This window comes from Pavona decussata, unplaced genomic scaffold (genome assembly GCF_977016875.1).
Source record: "Pavona decussata unplaced genomic scaffold, jaPavDecu1.1 SCAFFOLD_215, whole genome shotgun sequence".
In the NCBI taxonomy this organism is placed as follows: domain Eukaryota; kingdom Metazoa; phylum Cnidaria; class Anthozoa; order Scleractinia; family Agariciidae; genus Pavona; species Pavona decussata.
Genome location: NW_028145620.1, coordinates 1,850,596 through 1,865,921, shown reverse-complemented (window position 1 = coordinate 1,865,921; position 15,326 = coordinate 1,850,596). Strand labels below are relative to the sequence as shown.

Here is a 15,326-nt window from a genome sequence, read left to right as displayed (position 1 = left end):
GTTTTTTAAAACAAAACATCAGCTTAAAAGCTGAGGTTCGTAAATTATTTTTCACTAATTCTCCGACGTTGTTATTAAAATCAAGCAACACGGTATTGATTGATTTGCGTAAGGTCCTGGAACTAATCTCCAGATAATATATTATCGGCAGGTAGATTTTTTTTTGTCATCTTTTCAATTTCGGGTCGTTAAAGTAACTGTCATTACAAAACCGTATTACTGCATATTGTGATCTTGAAAGAAATAAGACCGTAGCCGCACGGGTTTTGGGAACCTCAAGAAGTTTTTAGTTCTTTTCTTTTATTTTTTGTTAAATAATGCGATATCGGCTATTCTAATTTAGAGTAACAATAAATTTTCTTCACATCGTCAGCTAAATAAACGGAGCTGAGTTTACTCAAATTTCCAAAGAGATGATGCCTAAATACTGACCAGACATAATCTGTCATTTGTCAGCCTACACATCATTAATATTTCCTCAGGCAAAATTAATGAAAATTTGTAATGATTCGACGTGGGGATTTGAGGAAAACGTTGTAAGCCGATTTCAATTCCTAACCTGAGGTACCATTCTTTAATAATGCTTTTTTAATCGTATAATTTGTTAGATTGAAGAAGCGCTAGATATAATTACCTTTAAAAAAATGGAAAAGAAAGAAAAAGGAAAGGATATCGGGCGTTATGTTAAAAGGAAAACAATGATTCCTGCGTGTTTGTTTTAGAATGGTGAGCATTGACAAGTTGCGCTAATGATTGGAAAACCAAGTGAATAAGCAAAAAGGAGCAAGTCAATAAACGGACGTTTAACGCGATGAAATTACATCGTAGCCCGGCAGATGCACGTATTTAACATTGTTTGTGTTAAAGCAATTCATTCCGTTTCAGCTTATAAAGTCATAAATAGAGACAATATATCAAGTCACCCAGTGTTTTGTTACCAGCATCTGGTCCGTGTGCAAATACAGACTTTCTTCATTGATTATGAAATACGAACCCGAAACTCGATCCTCAAAGGAGTGCTGAATCGATTGAATATAAATGTCTTGGACTTGGCGTGGCATATTTGTAAGAACCAAGGCTGCAGATTGCTTCAGACTAAAGAGTGTTCTTTGAAGACAAGAAGGGCAATTTTAAGCGAAAATTTCTGCAGGTAAGTAAATGAAGCAGTAGATCGATGTAATGCAAGTCTTGACATTTATTTGCGCAGTATAAAACATATATACTCACTTTCAGGCTTGGATTTAAGGAGAATTATTTACCTGTTTCCGCTAGTTCCGATAGAATTCTCAATCAGATAATGCACAATTCTGATGCGGAATATGGCCATCGACAAAAATACTAAATCAAAATCACAGCCTGTCGTCACATCTTACTGCACTGAGGAGCGAGCAAATTACGAATATTTTTATCCACAGAGGAAGATCGGCAGAATTTGTCGAAAAGGTGGAACAACTCCACAGAGATCGCTCTTTTGAGGTAGATCAGTGAATTCGTCTTAATTAACTTCATAAATCACTATGCTTGTCAAGACGGATAATATTTAATGTGCATCGATTTATCGCTGGATACATGACCCCGAGTGAACAAAAAACGCCAAAAAAAAAAAAAAGAAAAAAGCGATTGGAGTTAATATCTTTGGTCGATGAAGCTATTCCGGCTTTGTGCTTGGTATATTTAATATTTTTTAGGCCAAAATCTCTGTGTAATCTTTTTTTTGTTTTTTTTATCAAAATGTATTTGTTGAAATTAGTGTGAGGGTTTTCTTTCAGTAACTGTACAGTTTCAATTTAAGATTGGCAGAAAGAAAATAAAAATAGCTATGATTTCGGCGAATGATCAAAAGGAAGTAATTGCTAAAAATATTTTCGCCCCTTTTTTGTCCCTTTTTTGTCAAAAAAAAAAAACGCCAAAAAAAAAAAAAAAAAAAGAAAAAAGCGATTGGAGTTAATATCTTTGGTCGATGAAGCTATTCCGGCTTTGTGCTTGGTATATTTAATATTTTTTAGGCCAAAATCTCTGTGTAATCTTTTTTTTTTTTTTTTTTTTATCAAAATGTATTTGTTGAAATTAGTGTGAGGGTTGTCTTTCAGTAACTGTACAGTTTCAATTTAAGATTGGCAGAAAGAAAATAAAAATAGCTATGATTTCGGCGAATGATCAAAAGGAAGTAATTGCTAAAAATATTTTCGCCCCTTTTTTGTCCCTTTTTTGTCAATTTCAATTTAACGATTGAGGACAAACAACTTGAAAAGAGTGGAAAATTTATGCCAACTGAATTTTTTTTGGCTGATCTGCTTGTAAGAAAAAGTGAGTGTTTGAATCGTTGGTTAAAAAGTACTTTCACCGAAGTGAGCAATAATATCCATAAAAAATCTGACCGGCAATAGAGCTGATCAGCTAGTTCGGTTAATTGGCTTCGGTATATTTACACTAAAATCACACCTTACGATACTAAATATAATTTAGATTCAGCTATCTTTGTTTTCGTATGATGGATGATAAGACAACAGTGAAAAAAAAACCCCTGAGTATTGCCAGAAAAGCTGTCACAGTATCGAAGATGTCAGCTTCCAACCCCTAATGCCCTTACGGCTCGCTGGATTTAGAATTTGGAAAAATTGTTCAAGATCAGCCGGCTCACTTTTTCCGGCATATAGTTTTTTACGATGTTGAACGGTCCTGTTATTAACCCTTAAAAAAATTTCAAAGCTTACAGCTACAAAATAGTTTTGTTAGAAAATGACCGAGGAAAAGTGGCAATCACTCTCTGTACTTCTTCAATCCTCGTGAGCCTATTAGTAAACAGAAAAAAGGGAGAAAAAAGAAAAAGAAGAAGAAGAAAAAGTAGTGCAAACAAGAAAAAAATTAAAGACGTTTTCTGCTATTTTCTGGTTTCAACAAGAGTACTGGGTGTTATGAGTTGCGACGGAAACAAATTGATAACTTTCTAATTTGTCTCAAATTTTATGCCACAGTGAATCGATTTTTACATTGTATAAAAACTTTTTCGGTGCATGATACAATAACTCAGGTCGTGTTCACACTATACCCAGTAGCTTTTCCATGTGGGTACCGGCATGGCAACGGCTATGCCTTTTCTGCCCTTGATTACGGCTCGACCAGTTTGTGTCAAGGCCGGACCTGTTTGCACCAGATAGTTCTCTTTGCCACCATTTACACAAATAACTGGATCTGCCTAATGATTCTTTTACTCCCACTACAATTTGGCGGATATTGCCGTTTTTCATTACTATAAATCTATACTGGGCCCTTTTTTGGGAGGGGGGAGGGGGTGGCATATTTCGCCCTCCCCTTCATACCTGGGAGATTATTAAAGCTATGACAAAGACACTTGGAGGATAAATAGTACGTCCAAAGAAGTTTCCTTTCAGGTCCATAACGAAAAGTGATGTCGTCATATGACGTGGTAATTACGTCTCAGGATTACCAAATGGCAGACATCTTGGATCCGCCATCTTGGATTTCTGGATTTCCCCAAAACTTCAGGAAAGCGCCGGAATTGAACAAAAAAGTACGTAGTCACAACCAGTACAGGAATGTAAGAGCTATAAAGATAAAAGTTACAGTTTTTTCATTTAAAAACGGGATTTTCCCTTTTCTGAAAAAAAAAATACTTTTAAAATTTCGTTACCATGGTAACAGCAAAGTCAATAAACACGAATCTTTTCCAGATAAATTTCTGAGAAAAAAAAAATTGGGATATTTCAAGTATCAAAGAAAGTTTTTCAGGTTCAAAGTCTCAACGGGCAGAATCCGCCCCGCCACCTCTCGGTCTAGTTCTTCCCTTTTCACGTTTAACAAAACGTTAAAGCATCAGTTCTGTTCTTAATTGCAACCTTTTTAATCCTATCTAGACCCGGGGGTGGGCGGATTCTTTCAGAGGTGACTTTTAAATTAATAACCTTTTTTAATATTAGAGCAAACGGCATGAAACTACAGGACTTTTGCAGAAATTTATCTGGGGAAAAATTGATGTGGTCGGTTAGTGTTTGTTGACGTTGATGTGATCATGGGAATTTTTGACATGCAGTTTTTTCACAAAATAGAAAATCCCTTTTTAAATCAAGAAAATTACTTTTGTTACTGTTACTTTTATGTTTTTGGATTACTTTTCGTTCAATTTGTGCGCTTTTCTGAAGTTTTAGGGAAATCGAGAAATCCAAGATGGCGGATCCAAGATGGCCGCCATTTTGCAATCATTACGTAATGACGACGTCACATGACGTCATCATTTCCGGTTGCGGACCTCAAAGGAAACATTTTGGAGGGTTAAAATGAATGCAAAATATCATGAGTGACACTCGAGAGTTGTCGCTTTTAAGGCTATTTACGGAAACTAAGATGCAGTGTATCATCAAATAGTTACTCCAAGCTGTGTCGAGTTTGTTTTTTCATGTTTTTGGTGTTCTGCTTTAGCTGGAAAAATACAGGTTATGGGTTATACGCAGAGTAATTGCGTGACTTTAATATTGTAAGTTTGTAACACAATTCTTGGGGCTTTGGCTCTCCTTTGAAAACTACAAACCAAAAAAAATGTAATGCCCAATCCCTTTATTGATTTGGCCATAGGGAAGAAGGGGTTGGGTGGGGGATAAACATTTCTATGCCTGACCTGATTTCACTTGCAATCCAATCAAAAACGCAAATCTAAATAGAAGCATAAGAGCCTTGCAAATCCTCAGGAACCCAACTGCATTCTTATGGATTGAACTGATGATTTGATCGGCTTGTACGGCTTGCCATAGCGTCTCAGATAATTTGCATTGGCTCTTGTATTTGTGCGCGTGCTATCTTCCGGCAGATATAACAGATCTTAAAGGGGCAGTATCACGGGAGATATCATGATTTTTGGCCAAAATTCCCTAAATTTAAACTTTGAACACTGTGTTAATTAATTTCTCAACCGCTAATTTCAAGAAATATTAATAGTGATTCTAAGACGAAAGGTTGAATCAAAATATAGGACAACCGGCGATTTTTAGTGCGTTACAACATCGAAATTTGAAAACGTCCGCCAGACGTTTTCAAAATTCAACCCTCTCTATCTTGGTCATCTGCCAGCGAAAATATCCGTGGATAGTTTCTTTGCATTCTAATAGTCTTTTAATGGAGTTTTGGCATTATATCTTGGCTGCTATCAACCGAATAGCGTCTTTCCGATTTCCAATGTGTTACTAAAAATAGCGTGATACTGTCCCTTTAAGTGGACTCGCCCTGATACAAAACCTATCCAGAAAATGAACGTTTAGTGTCGTTTGTTTTTGTCGCGGCAAAAAGATCCAGAAATTAATGTGCCGGAACTAACCTCACTGGCACACTCTCTCTGCTCTTTCTTAACACATGCCTGCTTCTGTTGCAAAGTCAATTTTTATTTGTAAATTTAATTGCTTTTTAGGATTCTCTTTCCTCTGCAACTCAAAGTAAGCAGAACTCATCGTTTTGTTCTCAAGTAAAGAAATGCAGAGTGACATCATGCTAGGGAGACAAGAACACGAATTTGACTCCATTGACTACGTTCAGCTAACGATATACCCTCTGATCCTTCTGTTTGGCGCCATCGGCAACATCCTCGTACTACTGGTGGTTCGAAACAAGAAAAAGAACCGAAAAATCAACGACTATTTCATCCTCAATTTGGCGATCAGCGACCTTTGTGTGGTGACAATAAGCATCTCGGCTGACTTCTACTTGAAATTTCAAGCATTCCCGCTCGGAGATTTGCTCTGCAAAGGAATTTGGCCTCTCATGACAATGTGTTTATTTGCGAGCATCTTCACGATGACGTGTATGTCAATAGAGCGCTGGCGTACTATTGTAAAACCCTTCCGTCCAAGGCTTGCTGTCTCAAAAGTTCCTTGGATCCTTGTGTTTACTTGGTTCGCGGGGCTGGTTTGTGTATCACCCCTGATAGTGGTCGCTTATCACAAAGGTGGAGGGTGTAGAGAAGCCTGGCCTACTTTGGCTATGAGACAAGCTTACACTGCTGTTGTTGTGTTGCTTCAGTACGTTCTCCCTCTCTTGATTATCACAATCGCTTACGCAAGAATTGCAATTTTCTTGAAACACCGTGCTAAAATTAAAACTGCTGAATTCGAAACCAGCAGGAGGGCTGTCGCAAGGCTAAGACGACAAACAGAGAAAGCGAAAATCAACAAGAACCTGCGGACTATAGTCATTCTGTTTGCAATCTTCATGCTACCAAAACAAATTTTGTGGCTGTGGTTGGACTTTGGAGGCGGCGGGGATTTCAAGCATTTTAATGATGCTTTGATCTTCAGTGAATTTCTGCTGTATATTCACTGTTCCACCAACCCTGTCGTTTACGGTACAATATTGCAAGAGTACCGCTCGGGATTTTGTCGGTATCTGAGGCGTTTCTTTCCTTTCATGGTAAGGTGCTGTGTTTATGGTAGCAGCGTGCATCCAGATCCGAACTTTACGCAACAGAGCGCTTCTCGGGTTAATTCTATGATACAGTCAAATCAGTGGAAAGTTAATTCATTAATTTTAGGGGACATTACAAGCGGAAGCATGGAGGGCAAGTAACTTATGCAGTATGTAGTTGTGATGCCTCTAACAAGCTAGCCCTTCAGTATAACTAGCTTTGAAGAGACTGAACCAAATCTTATCAAGCTGTTTAAATTACGGTCGAGTCTCCCGCGAACGGACACCCTTGGGGCCAAAAGAAGTGTCCGCTTATAGGAGGTTAAAAATGTAGTGTTTGTATGTAGCTGAAAACATGACTAACTGCCCGCTTACGAGAGGTGTCCGCCTACGGGAGGTTTCCGTTAGCGGAGGTTCGACTGTATGAAAACAGTGGAAGTTCTATGTTTCCTTCTTAAGAGGAGTCCTGGCGTTGAGATTTAGGTGGGCTTGATCATGAAGGATTGACTGACATCCCTCCCCTTCCCCAGGCTTGCCACTGGATGTTCCTGCCTTTATCAAGCCAATTCAGTGTTTAGTACCTGTCATTGGCGAAGGGTTTTTAATTCATACTTCACTGACCTTTTCACCATTTTTCAATTTTCCTGCCTATCCTTTTTAGCTTTTGTTACCTTGTCAGTAATGATGGGCTCCTGCTCGTACTTTCTGTTCTTGTTTGCAACAATGATAATTAGTTATATTTCTCCCAAACCTATCTCCAGACTTTCGGAAGTTTTGCTGGCTGTGTGAGTCGGCAGGAATGTCAAACTGAACTCCGGCTTTTTAAGTTACAGTTACTCGTTCAGTTTCTCGGTTATGGTTGTACAATAACTGTTACGCCGAATTGCAGCTGTAGATACAGTTGCTGTTGAATAGCATACCTGTAACGGATGATTTTCCGTGTATAAATAATTTAAAAAAATTGCAGTTGTAGCCGCAGATACAGTTTCAACTGTAGCTTACAGTTACTGCATGTTAACTTACCTGCCATTAGACTGAATAGATTATTAAACATTACTAGTATTACTATATCCTATTTAGGTTTGGGTCAGTCTAAATAAATGTTCATATATCTTTTTTTTGGAGGGTCTCGATGATACGTGTCATGATGCACTTTGGTTTAAATGCTACGATAAAAGGACAGCTGGGACATTCATTCATTCATTCATTCATTCATTCATTCATTCATTCATTCATTCATTCATTCATTCATTCATTCATTCATTCATTCATTCATTCATTCATTCATTCATTCATTCATTCATTCATTCATTCATTCATTCATTCATTCATTCATTCATTCATTCATTCATTCATTCATTCATTCATTCATTCATTCATTCATTCATTCATTCATTCATTCATTCATTCATTCATTCATTCATTCATTCATTCATTCATTCATTCATTCATTCATTCATTCATTCATTCATTCATTCATTCATTCATTCATTCATTCATCTGAAAAAAAAAACGTACCAAACGAGAAACAAAACTGAACATATACGGTCAGAATGTTTATTATTGGCCTACTTCAGTCTTGACAGGCTATATATGCATAAACACACATGATGGAAAACGAAACTGACCTGGCCATATACCTTTAGAGGTGTCTCGTGTCAAAGCGATGTTGCGCGTCCGGTTTAAACTGTACATACGTAAACCCCTAGAGCTGGCTATCAAACTATACCAAGAATTTTGAAATAAAATGAATTGTCAAATTTTTCACCACCTTTAAATGCGAGCGTCCGAATCACCTTTTGAAAGCTACAAATCAAAGCAATTTTGTTTTTTGCTAATTTAATTTGCTCCTCAGTTTCCGGACCTTATAATTATAAGACTCTCAAACAGACAATCTGACCCCAATCCCAATCTTGTATACGTACGTAGAGTCTACAGGCTCTGAACTCTTGTATTTATCCACCTTCCTCACAGTTTCCGCACAGATTCCACAAAAATAAGACCATAACACTCACGCATGATCCGTGGTACGGTGCTACCGCTGTCCTAAAGGATGCGCATTACACTCTTATGGGGGGGGGGGGGGGGGGGCTGTTTTTCTCGCCTCCTCTGTTTTATCCGGACAGCGCTCAGAAGGGTTAAGTTTTTTGGACAAGTGGTGTTGAACTGTCTCAAAAACATTCAAATATGTTGTTTCCTAGGACATGCAACAACAAGAATGTTGGATTGCAGCAATCTCCTAGCCAGAGTCCTCAGGCTCTTTGGCCAGCGGTTGATCGCCAGGAGATACACTGGGGAAATAGAAAAAAAAAAAAAAAAGAATTTGATTGGCTGCCCCGTAATATCTGCCTTACATATTGTTTTACCGCAGAAATCCTGCGGTGAAAAATATTCAGTACACATTCCTATCAAGCTGTTTTAAATTTCTATCTTTTTTTTTTCCAAATTAAAAGTAAATTGAAACACGTTCAGAATATCAACGGTTATCTATTCTATTAGAAATAAGACTAAATAAGAGCTTTGTTCAGGGACAAAAATGTCTCTTTGTTACGTTGGGAAAATCAAATAGCAACTCTTCCCCCAGGAGACCATCGAGGGTCCTTTGTTTTGACATCTTTGAAGCCAACCTCGTTTTAAGCGATGGCCTGGGAACGAGGTTGCCCTCTGTTTGCACTTCAAGATGGCGGCCAAACAAGTTGCTCAGACTGCGGGTAAAACGGTGTTTAAACCGCTTCTTTCCACGAGCCATGTTGAAGCTAGACGCAGAGTGATGAATCTTTATCGTGCTTGGTGGAGGGAGGTACGTGTATGTACAGTGTTATGTGTTCTTGGGCTTTATTAATGTCGTAAAATCCTACAGTACATGTATTAAGCCTTACGTATAAAATTAACTTTTAATCACTGAGTAAGCATATGCTTGCGATCAGGACTGGAGGAGGTGCACAATATTACAAGGTTAAACTTACCTTTGTTAGTGTTGTTGCGCAAACACCTACAGCTAAAACGGACTCTTAATTGCAACCCTGAGTGAGCTCAACTGAATTTCGGATTTTAGGAATCACTTTCTGATATCAGCTGGTCTATCTGATGTCTCTAATCGGTGAATCATTCGGTACCAATCGTGTCAGTTAACATTACTATGTACGATCACAGATCCGATTTTCTCAAAATTTCACTTTAACAATGGTTGCAACTTGGAGGCCGGGTTGGTACATGTATGACTGTAAAATTAATATAACATAAACTAAACTACATGTTTTACCAGTAGATCAAGCAAATGCTAGCCTGACTTACATTTTTCTTTCATTTAGGTCCCACATACTATCCAAGTATATGCTCTAGAAATAACTTCCACGACTGGCCGTGCAAAGGTGCGAGAGGAGTTTATGAAGAATGCTCATGTTCGGGACATCAGAGTCATTGACATGTTGGTTATCAAGGTAGTGTCGAGTGACAATACAGTGTCAAGTGAGGTCATTCTAAGTTGTAATAAATTTATTGCCAAGAAAGGGAAAAAGAATTCTGTCTTGAACAAGAGAAATAAGTAATGTTGTGTCTTTGTAGCATCATTACTACACACTGTACATAATCAAAACTGGAGCCTAGGTCACTAGGGAGTTTTATACGGTAGTAACTATACCTAAATTATTTATTTAACAAATGGAATGTGGTTTAGCATTGTCTGCACTCTTATCGACAACGATATTCGTCACAATTTTGACCACTGTGATGACGAATATCGTTGTCGATAAGATTGCAGACAACGTTAAACCAAAACCGATTTGTTTTTTACCACAATATCAACGCCAAAGAAAATTTTTACAATAACTGTCAAAATTTCCGCGCACTGATTGTCGCGAGCAGCATTGTCTAGACTCTTATCGACAATGGAAAATTAGCCAATCAGATTGCGAGATTAGAAACAATTGTGGTAAAAAAAATACCTCCAACTCCTCCATCTGCAGAGCAATTGAAGGAAGAATTGAAGGGATGATAGCCTAACTGTCTTATTTCAAATTTTAGACTGATTTTTCATCTTGCTCAATTAAAGGCCCAAATGTTTTTCATGTGGCATTCAATTTTTGTTAATGAGGAAAATGAGGCCAAACCATTGAGCCAGCGGAAGCAAAAATGCAGAAAACAGACATTTTCCAAAATAAATCGTAAGAGTGAATTGCAAAAAAATTACTAAAGTGTAGTTCCGGGGCCAAAATAATGGCTGGTCATCGTACAATGTCTGGTCAAGATGACAATTTGTCTGGATAAAATTTTGGTTTGGCGGTCATTTTGACTGGCCATGTACACAGCTTTCAAATAAATAACTAGAAAAATAAATTTATTCACATTAATTCTGGAAATTATAAACAGTTGAATGTTATCATAAAATTTCTTAGCTGCTGCAGTCACAAATTAGGAGAATACAGATGAGACAGTCACATTCTGCAGCTTTGTGAATGCCAAGGCTGTTTAGTGGTTTGCTAAAATAAGACAGAAACCCGTCATCTGTAAAAAAAAAAACACTAAATGGACAACAATGAATCTTGCACCAATCAATGTTTGCTATGAACATACAATTGAAGGGCTGGGAGCATAACCGACCTATGTCGAATTTCAGCCCGTTTTTCGAGTTTGCTCGGATTTGTCCGAAATTTTGCATGTGAACTTCAATTCGATTGAAAAACATTGTTCAGCATTTTTTTTCCGCCGATTTGTGTTTCATATTAATGCATTGGGAATTGTTACCATCTTCTAAAGAAAAATCGATAACATTATAGTCAGTATGGATGACCAAAAGGACAATGCATTGAGTATTAATATTTCTATTAAATATAAACTTGTTGTCTTTGAACCACGGCACAAGAAAGCGGTCTTTTTCGCGGGAGAAACAAAAAGAATTCTGTTCCACTTTCATTTCATTGTTACAAACTACTACGTGCGTGACAGGAATGTAAGAAACGCACCTCAGATACAATACGTCATCAAAATGTCCGCACATTTCTCGGCCACAGTTCTCACCACTAAAAAGTCATTTATATATGTTCGTTGGCAATGTTTTACCTTTGGCAGTGTGTAAATGCTTTGTTTATCATTAGATCGCCATGTTGAACTGGTTTCCTAAAGGTGTTTCACGGAGGAAATCTATTTTCCAACAGTTCTCACCCCATTACGTAAAAATAATTCAAAATTCAATTAGTTTCTTTATTGCGACATGGGCGAGAACGGTTGCCAAAGTACTAAGACGCACTTTTGCTGTGATCAAAAGGGGTAGAATAGAAGGGCAACAAATCGGTTTTTCATTGAGAGAAAAGTTTATCTCGAAACAAGCCATTTCCTTTCCTGCAACACGATTTGAATAAGCGAGAACTGAGGGCGAGAACTGTTACGCATTGAAAGAAAACAAGTTCTATGTCACGCACTGCGTGACTTACGGCCTTACTGGCTTTCAAGAGACCGGTCTTTTGTATGAAATGCAGTTATTTTCCCTTACAGTTAAGTGACAAGTTACAACCATGTTAATGAAATAATGTGACAGTGTTGCTTGAAGTTCGTTATGCTACTAGTTGGTTTTATCGCCCCAAAAGGAAAACACAAAATTGGAACTAGCATTTTGCTGAAATCACGCTAGAGCTACTGATTTGCGCCACACTTAACCAAAAAGAGTAACTTTAAATTCTTGACTTCGTTAATGCACAAAGCGAAAATATGCAGCATAGGACTTGGCTGACCGAAAGCCGTAACTTACATTCCAATGTTTCCACTTCCCAAATACACACGGCTACCTTACATCAAGAACGCGCGGTCCGAGTCTTCTTAACCGACGAGTACGACGTGGACAACATCTCTAACAACATTACCCTTCTAAGCACGTTCACTAGTAAACAAGGAAACCACCACATTCCCCCCCCCCTCCCCCCAACTCAATGTTGTTTTCTGGGTCACGAACAGTCTCCTGGCAAGCATCACCTTCCAAATTAACATTGCATAAGGGGGAGGGGGGAGGGAGTGAGGGAGAAATAACTGTGGTAGAATTAAGAAGAGAGAAATAGTAAGTGAGTGGTTTCTACATCTGTTTTCGGTTGTCATTGCATAGGGGGAGGGAGTGGGAGAGAGAAGTAAAGTTCTGTGGTAGAATTAACAAGAGAGAAATAGTAAGCAAGTGGTTTTTGCGCTGTTGGTGTTTGGTTTTCTCAAGGAGTTTTGTACACGATTGTAAAACCGCGAAATGTTTTCAAAACCAGGGAGAGCAAACATTGGGACAAATCCGAGCAAAATCGAAAACTGGGCTAACATTCGACATAAGGCGGTTATGCTCTCAGCTCTTCAATTACAGTTTCAATTGTCAGGCAGGCCAGGAAAAATAACACTAGAAAGTTGTTTGTTCGTAGCGTGTTTTATCATCTGCAAAATCGTGAGAAAAGAATACAAGGTAAAATGCTTTGAATGATAGGTCAACAATGATTCTTTCAATTTTTCCCCATTTCACAATTGAATGTGTCCCATATATGCTGACAAGTTGATCACCTAAGTCGTGGTGTTACTTGTCAAACAGAGTTCCAGTAAATGTTTGCTTGTAAGTTGTACAGAATAAAAAAAATCATTTTCCACAGCGAGTGCTGTGCCACATTTACAGATTGTAGCAATAACTCTTGATATCTTTAAATATTCTTGCTCACAAACAAAGTTGGGCACAGGCTGACTGATAAACCCTGGCTATGTTTATGCATAAAAGAAAGAGTGGGCACTGCACAGGTGATAGAATGACACACACCCCATGCAGATTAGTCATCCAATCACAATGCAAGAATTGTCCCTTCCCACTCCTCTCACGCTCCCCCCAAAACAAACAGAAAAAAAAAAGAAAGAAAACGATTCAACTTCAACTGTGTTCTGTAGTTTGTTTTCTTGTTGACTAAGGTTTCCTTTAATTTTGAAGGGATTTTGAATCTCACCTCTCTGCTAGCAGAGCATTTCTTCCTGGCGATTTTTTTAGAATGTACCAGTACTTAGTTGTTTGGGTCTCTGGTATTTTGCATAGTTAGCTTGTTTAATGTCTATACCAGAGACCCAAATGACTTAGTACATGCTAGAAGACTTGCCAGAAAGAAATGCTCTTCAAGCAGGGTAGAATCTCACAGGATGTGAATTAACCAGCACATCAGCGATTGGTTGTTTAAGAGCCAGTTATTGCTAACCTATGGTTAAAAGTTAACAAAAGTTTTAATCTTGCTTGTTGAAAATGTTTTGACACCTGAATGTTGAGCTAAAGGTAAGAAAAGTTTACAAAATTAATTATATACACTGATGGGAAAAATTAGTTTGGAAAAATCTTTGTTGACTTGTATTTATTTAGTACATGTTACTGGTAAACTGGAATCATAAGTCCACACTAAGGCTGGGTTGGCTTAATCATGGAAACTGGGCCGACTGCAGGGTTGCACATGTAAACATAAACATATGTGATTTTGAGCAGATGAAGCACCTGGTAAAAGCTAATGAAATGGAACTGTTCATGGAAACATTGAAAAGTTGTGTTCTGTCTTCATTATTTACCAGTCCTGTTTTATTGTTTCTCTTTTCATTTGCCACAGGGTAAAATGGAGCTTGAAGAAACACACAACTTGTGGAAGCAGAAAACACATGTCATGAGATACTTCAAAGAAACTGAAAACCCAAGGAAAACAGAGTTTCTGGCAAAATTTTATGATGGATATGATTAGGGATAAACTTTTTCTCTTTTTAAAAATAAATCTCTACGAAGTACATGTACATGTACATACATGTATCTGGAGTGATTAATTGCAACTGAATTTGGGTGTAATTTTGGTTTGTGGTAAGGCTCTCCTGTTGGTCTTTGGTACACTGTAAGACTCTCTTTTGATTGCTTTCAACTTGAAAACCAGCTATGTTTAATACAAGCAATTTGGTGTAAATGAAATTTCTGTTTATTCTTACACTCTAGGCTGAACTTTTCTTTCTGTTTCTTTATGAATAGATGTTTTAAAGTTATTTTCAGCTCATACCTGCTTATTAAAGGGTATACTATAACACCCAGCTTGGTTTAGTTTTGTTCAGATCAGTTGATGTAATTAAATTTTGAAGCTTGGAGAACCCAAGAAGAGAGGTTCTTTGAATCGGATGTAAATAGTACATAGCTACATGTAAATTAAACGTATATGTATGCAAGTCATTTTGGCACCCGTTACATGGTGTCATTTGAGTAGCCTCTGTAAATCTGGTGGTGAGAAAATGATGACAGCAAGGGGGGGGGGGGGGGGTGCAAATTGGATAGTTTGCTTTCATGTGTCTCAGTAAAAGCCCTTAGTCCCCTCCGCCCCCCCCCCCCTTCCCAACCAGTGATTGAACGCATGCCCAGCCCTTCCTCCAGGTTGTCACTCATTTCCAAAATGAGCTGTAAATGTTAACAACTGATTTTGTTCGGAATATGGTCAGAAAAAGATATAGAGTTTTTCATCTTTGCCTTTTAAGGGTCAAACATTTTTGGGATTTGGTTGTTATCGGTTGAGTGAAAAAGTTGACTGTACTGTAAAATTAAAGGGAAGCAAGGATGACACAGTAGTGAGAGCACTCGACTCTTGCAAATGTGGTCTGGGTTTGATTCCACACTAGGAGTGATTTTTTTTTGCACTCCACAAAAACCAACCTTTCAAACTGGAAATTCCTGGAAACAGCAGGAATTTTTTCGATTTATTTACTTATTTATTTTTAAGAATGGAAGCAGTTTTCGTTATCTCAGATCCTACGTGTGAATCGAAGTGTATACAGGTTCACGCTACTCCTTGAAGTCCTTGAAAAGCTCTGGAATTTAATTTTAGATTTCAAGGGTGCTTGAAAAGCCCTTGAAAAGGAGAATTTTAGCTGAAAGAGCTTGAAAATAATGAAAACTCCTTGAATTTTTGTTT

The 15,326-nt window shown here is 37.9% G+C and overlaps 2 protein-coding genes across 2 annotated transcripts; both read left to right on the top strand.

The window, feature by feature from the left end:
* The first annotated feature begins 1,003 nt into the window (after positions 1 to 1,003).
* LOC146459953 (neuropeptide FF receptor 2-like) lies at positions 1,004 to 7,428 on the top strand. The gene is made up of 2 exons (XM_085088719.1): positions 1,004 to 1,150; positions 5,417 to 7,428. The coding sequence occupies exon 2, from the start codon at positions 5,479 to 5,481 to the stop codon at positions 6,565 to 6,567; it is 1,089 nt and encodes a 362-aa protein (XP_084944845.1). The 5' UTR covers positions 1,004 to 1,150; positions 5,417 to 5,478; the 3' UTR covers positions 6,568 to 7,428.
* A 1,634-nt stretch (positions 7,429 to 9,062) lies between these two features.
* LOC146459952 (NADH dehydrogenase [ubiquinone] 1 alpha subcomplex subunit 6-like) lies at positions 9,063 to 14,359 on the top strand. Its single transcript, XM_085088805.1, has 3 exons — positions 9,063 to 9,205; positions 9,717 to 9,845; positions 13,995 to 14,359. Exons 1-3 carry the CDS (start codon positions 9,086 to 9,088, stop codon positions 14,121 to 14,123), a joined length of 378 nt encoding a protein of 125 aa, XP_084944931.1. The 5' UTR covers positions 9,063 to 9,085; the 3' UTR covers positions 14,124 to 14,359.
* The last annotated feature ends 967 nt before the right edge of the window (positions 14,360 to 15,326 follow it).

What these genes read in the sequence shown, in the direction of transcription:
- LOC146459953 (XM_085088719.1), top strand. Translation starts at nt 5,479, where the DNA reads ATGCAGAGTGACATCATGCTAGGGAGACAAGAACACGAATTTGACTCC.
- LOC146459952 (XM_085088805.1), top strand. Translation starts at nt 9,086, where the DNA reads ATGGCGGCCAAACAAGTTGCTCAGACTGCGGGTAAAACGGTGTTTAAA. An exon ending in ATCGTGCTTGGTGGAGGGAG is followed by an intron (nt 9,206 to 9,716) that starts GTACGTGTATGT and finishes TCTTTCATTTAG; the next exon opens with GTCCCACATACTATCCAAGT. An exon ending in TTGACATGTTGGTTATCAAG is followed by an intron (nt 9,846 to 13,994) that starts GTAGTGTCGAGT and finishes CATTTGCCACAG; the next exon opens with GGTAAAATGGAGCTTGAAGA.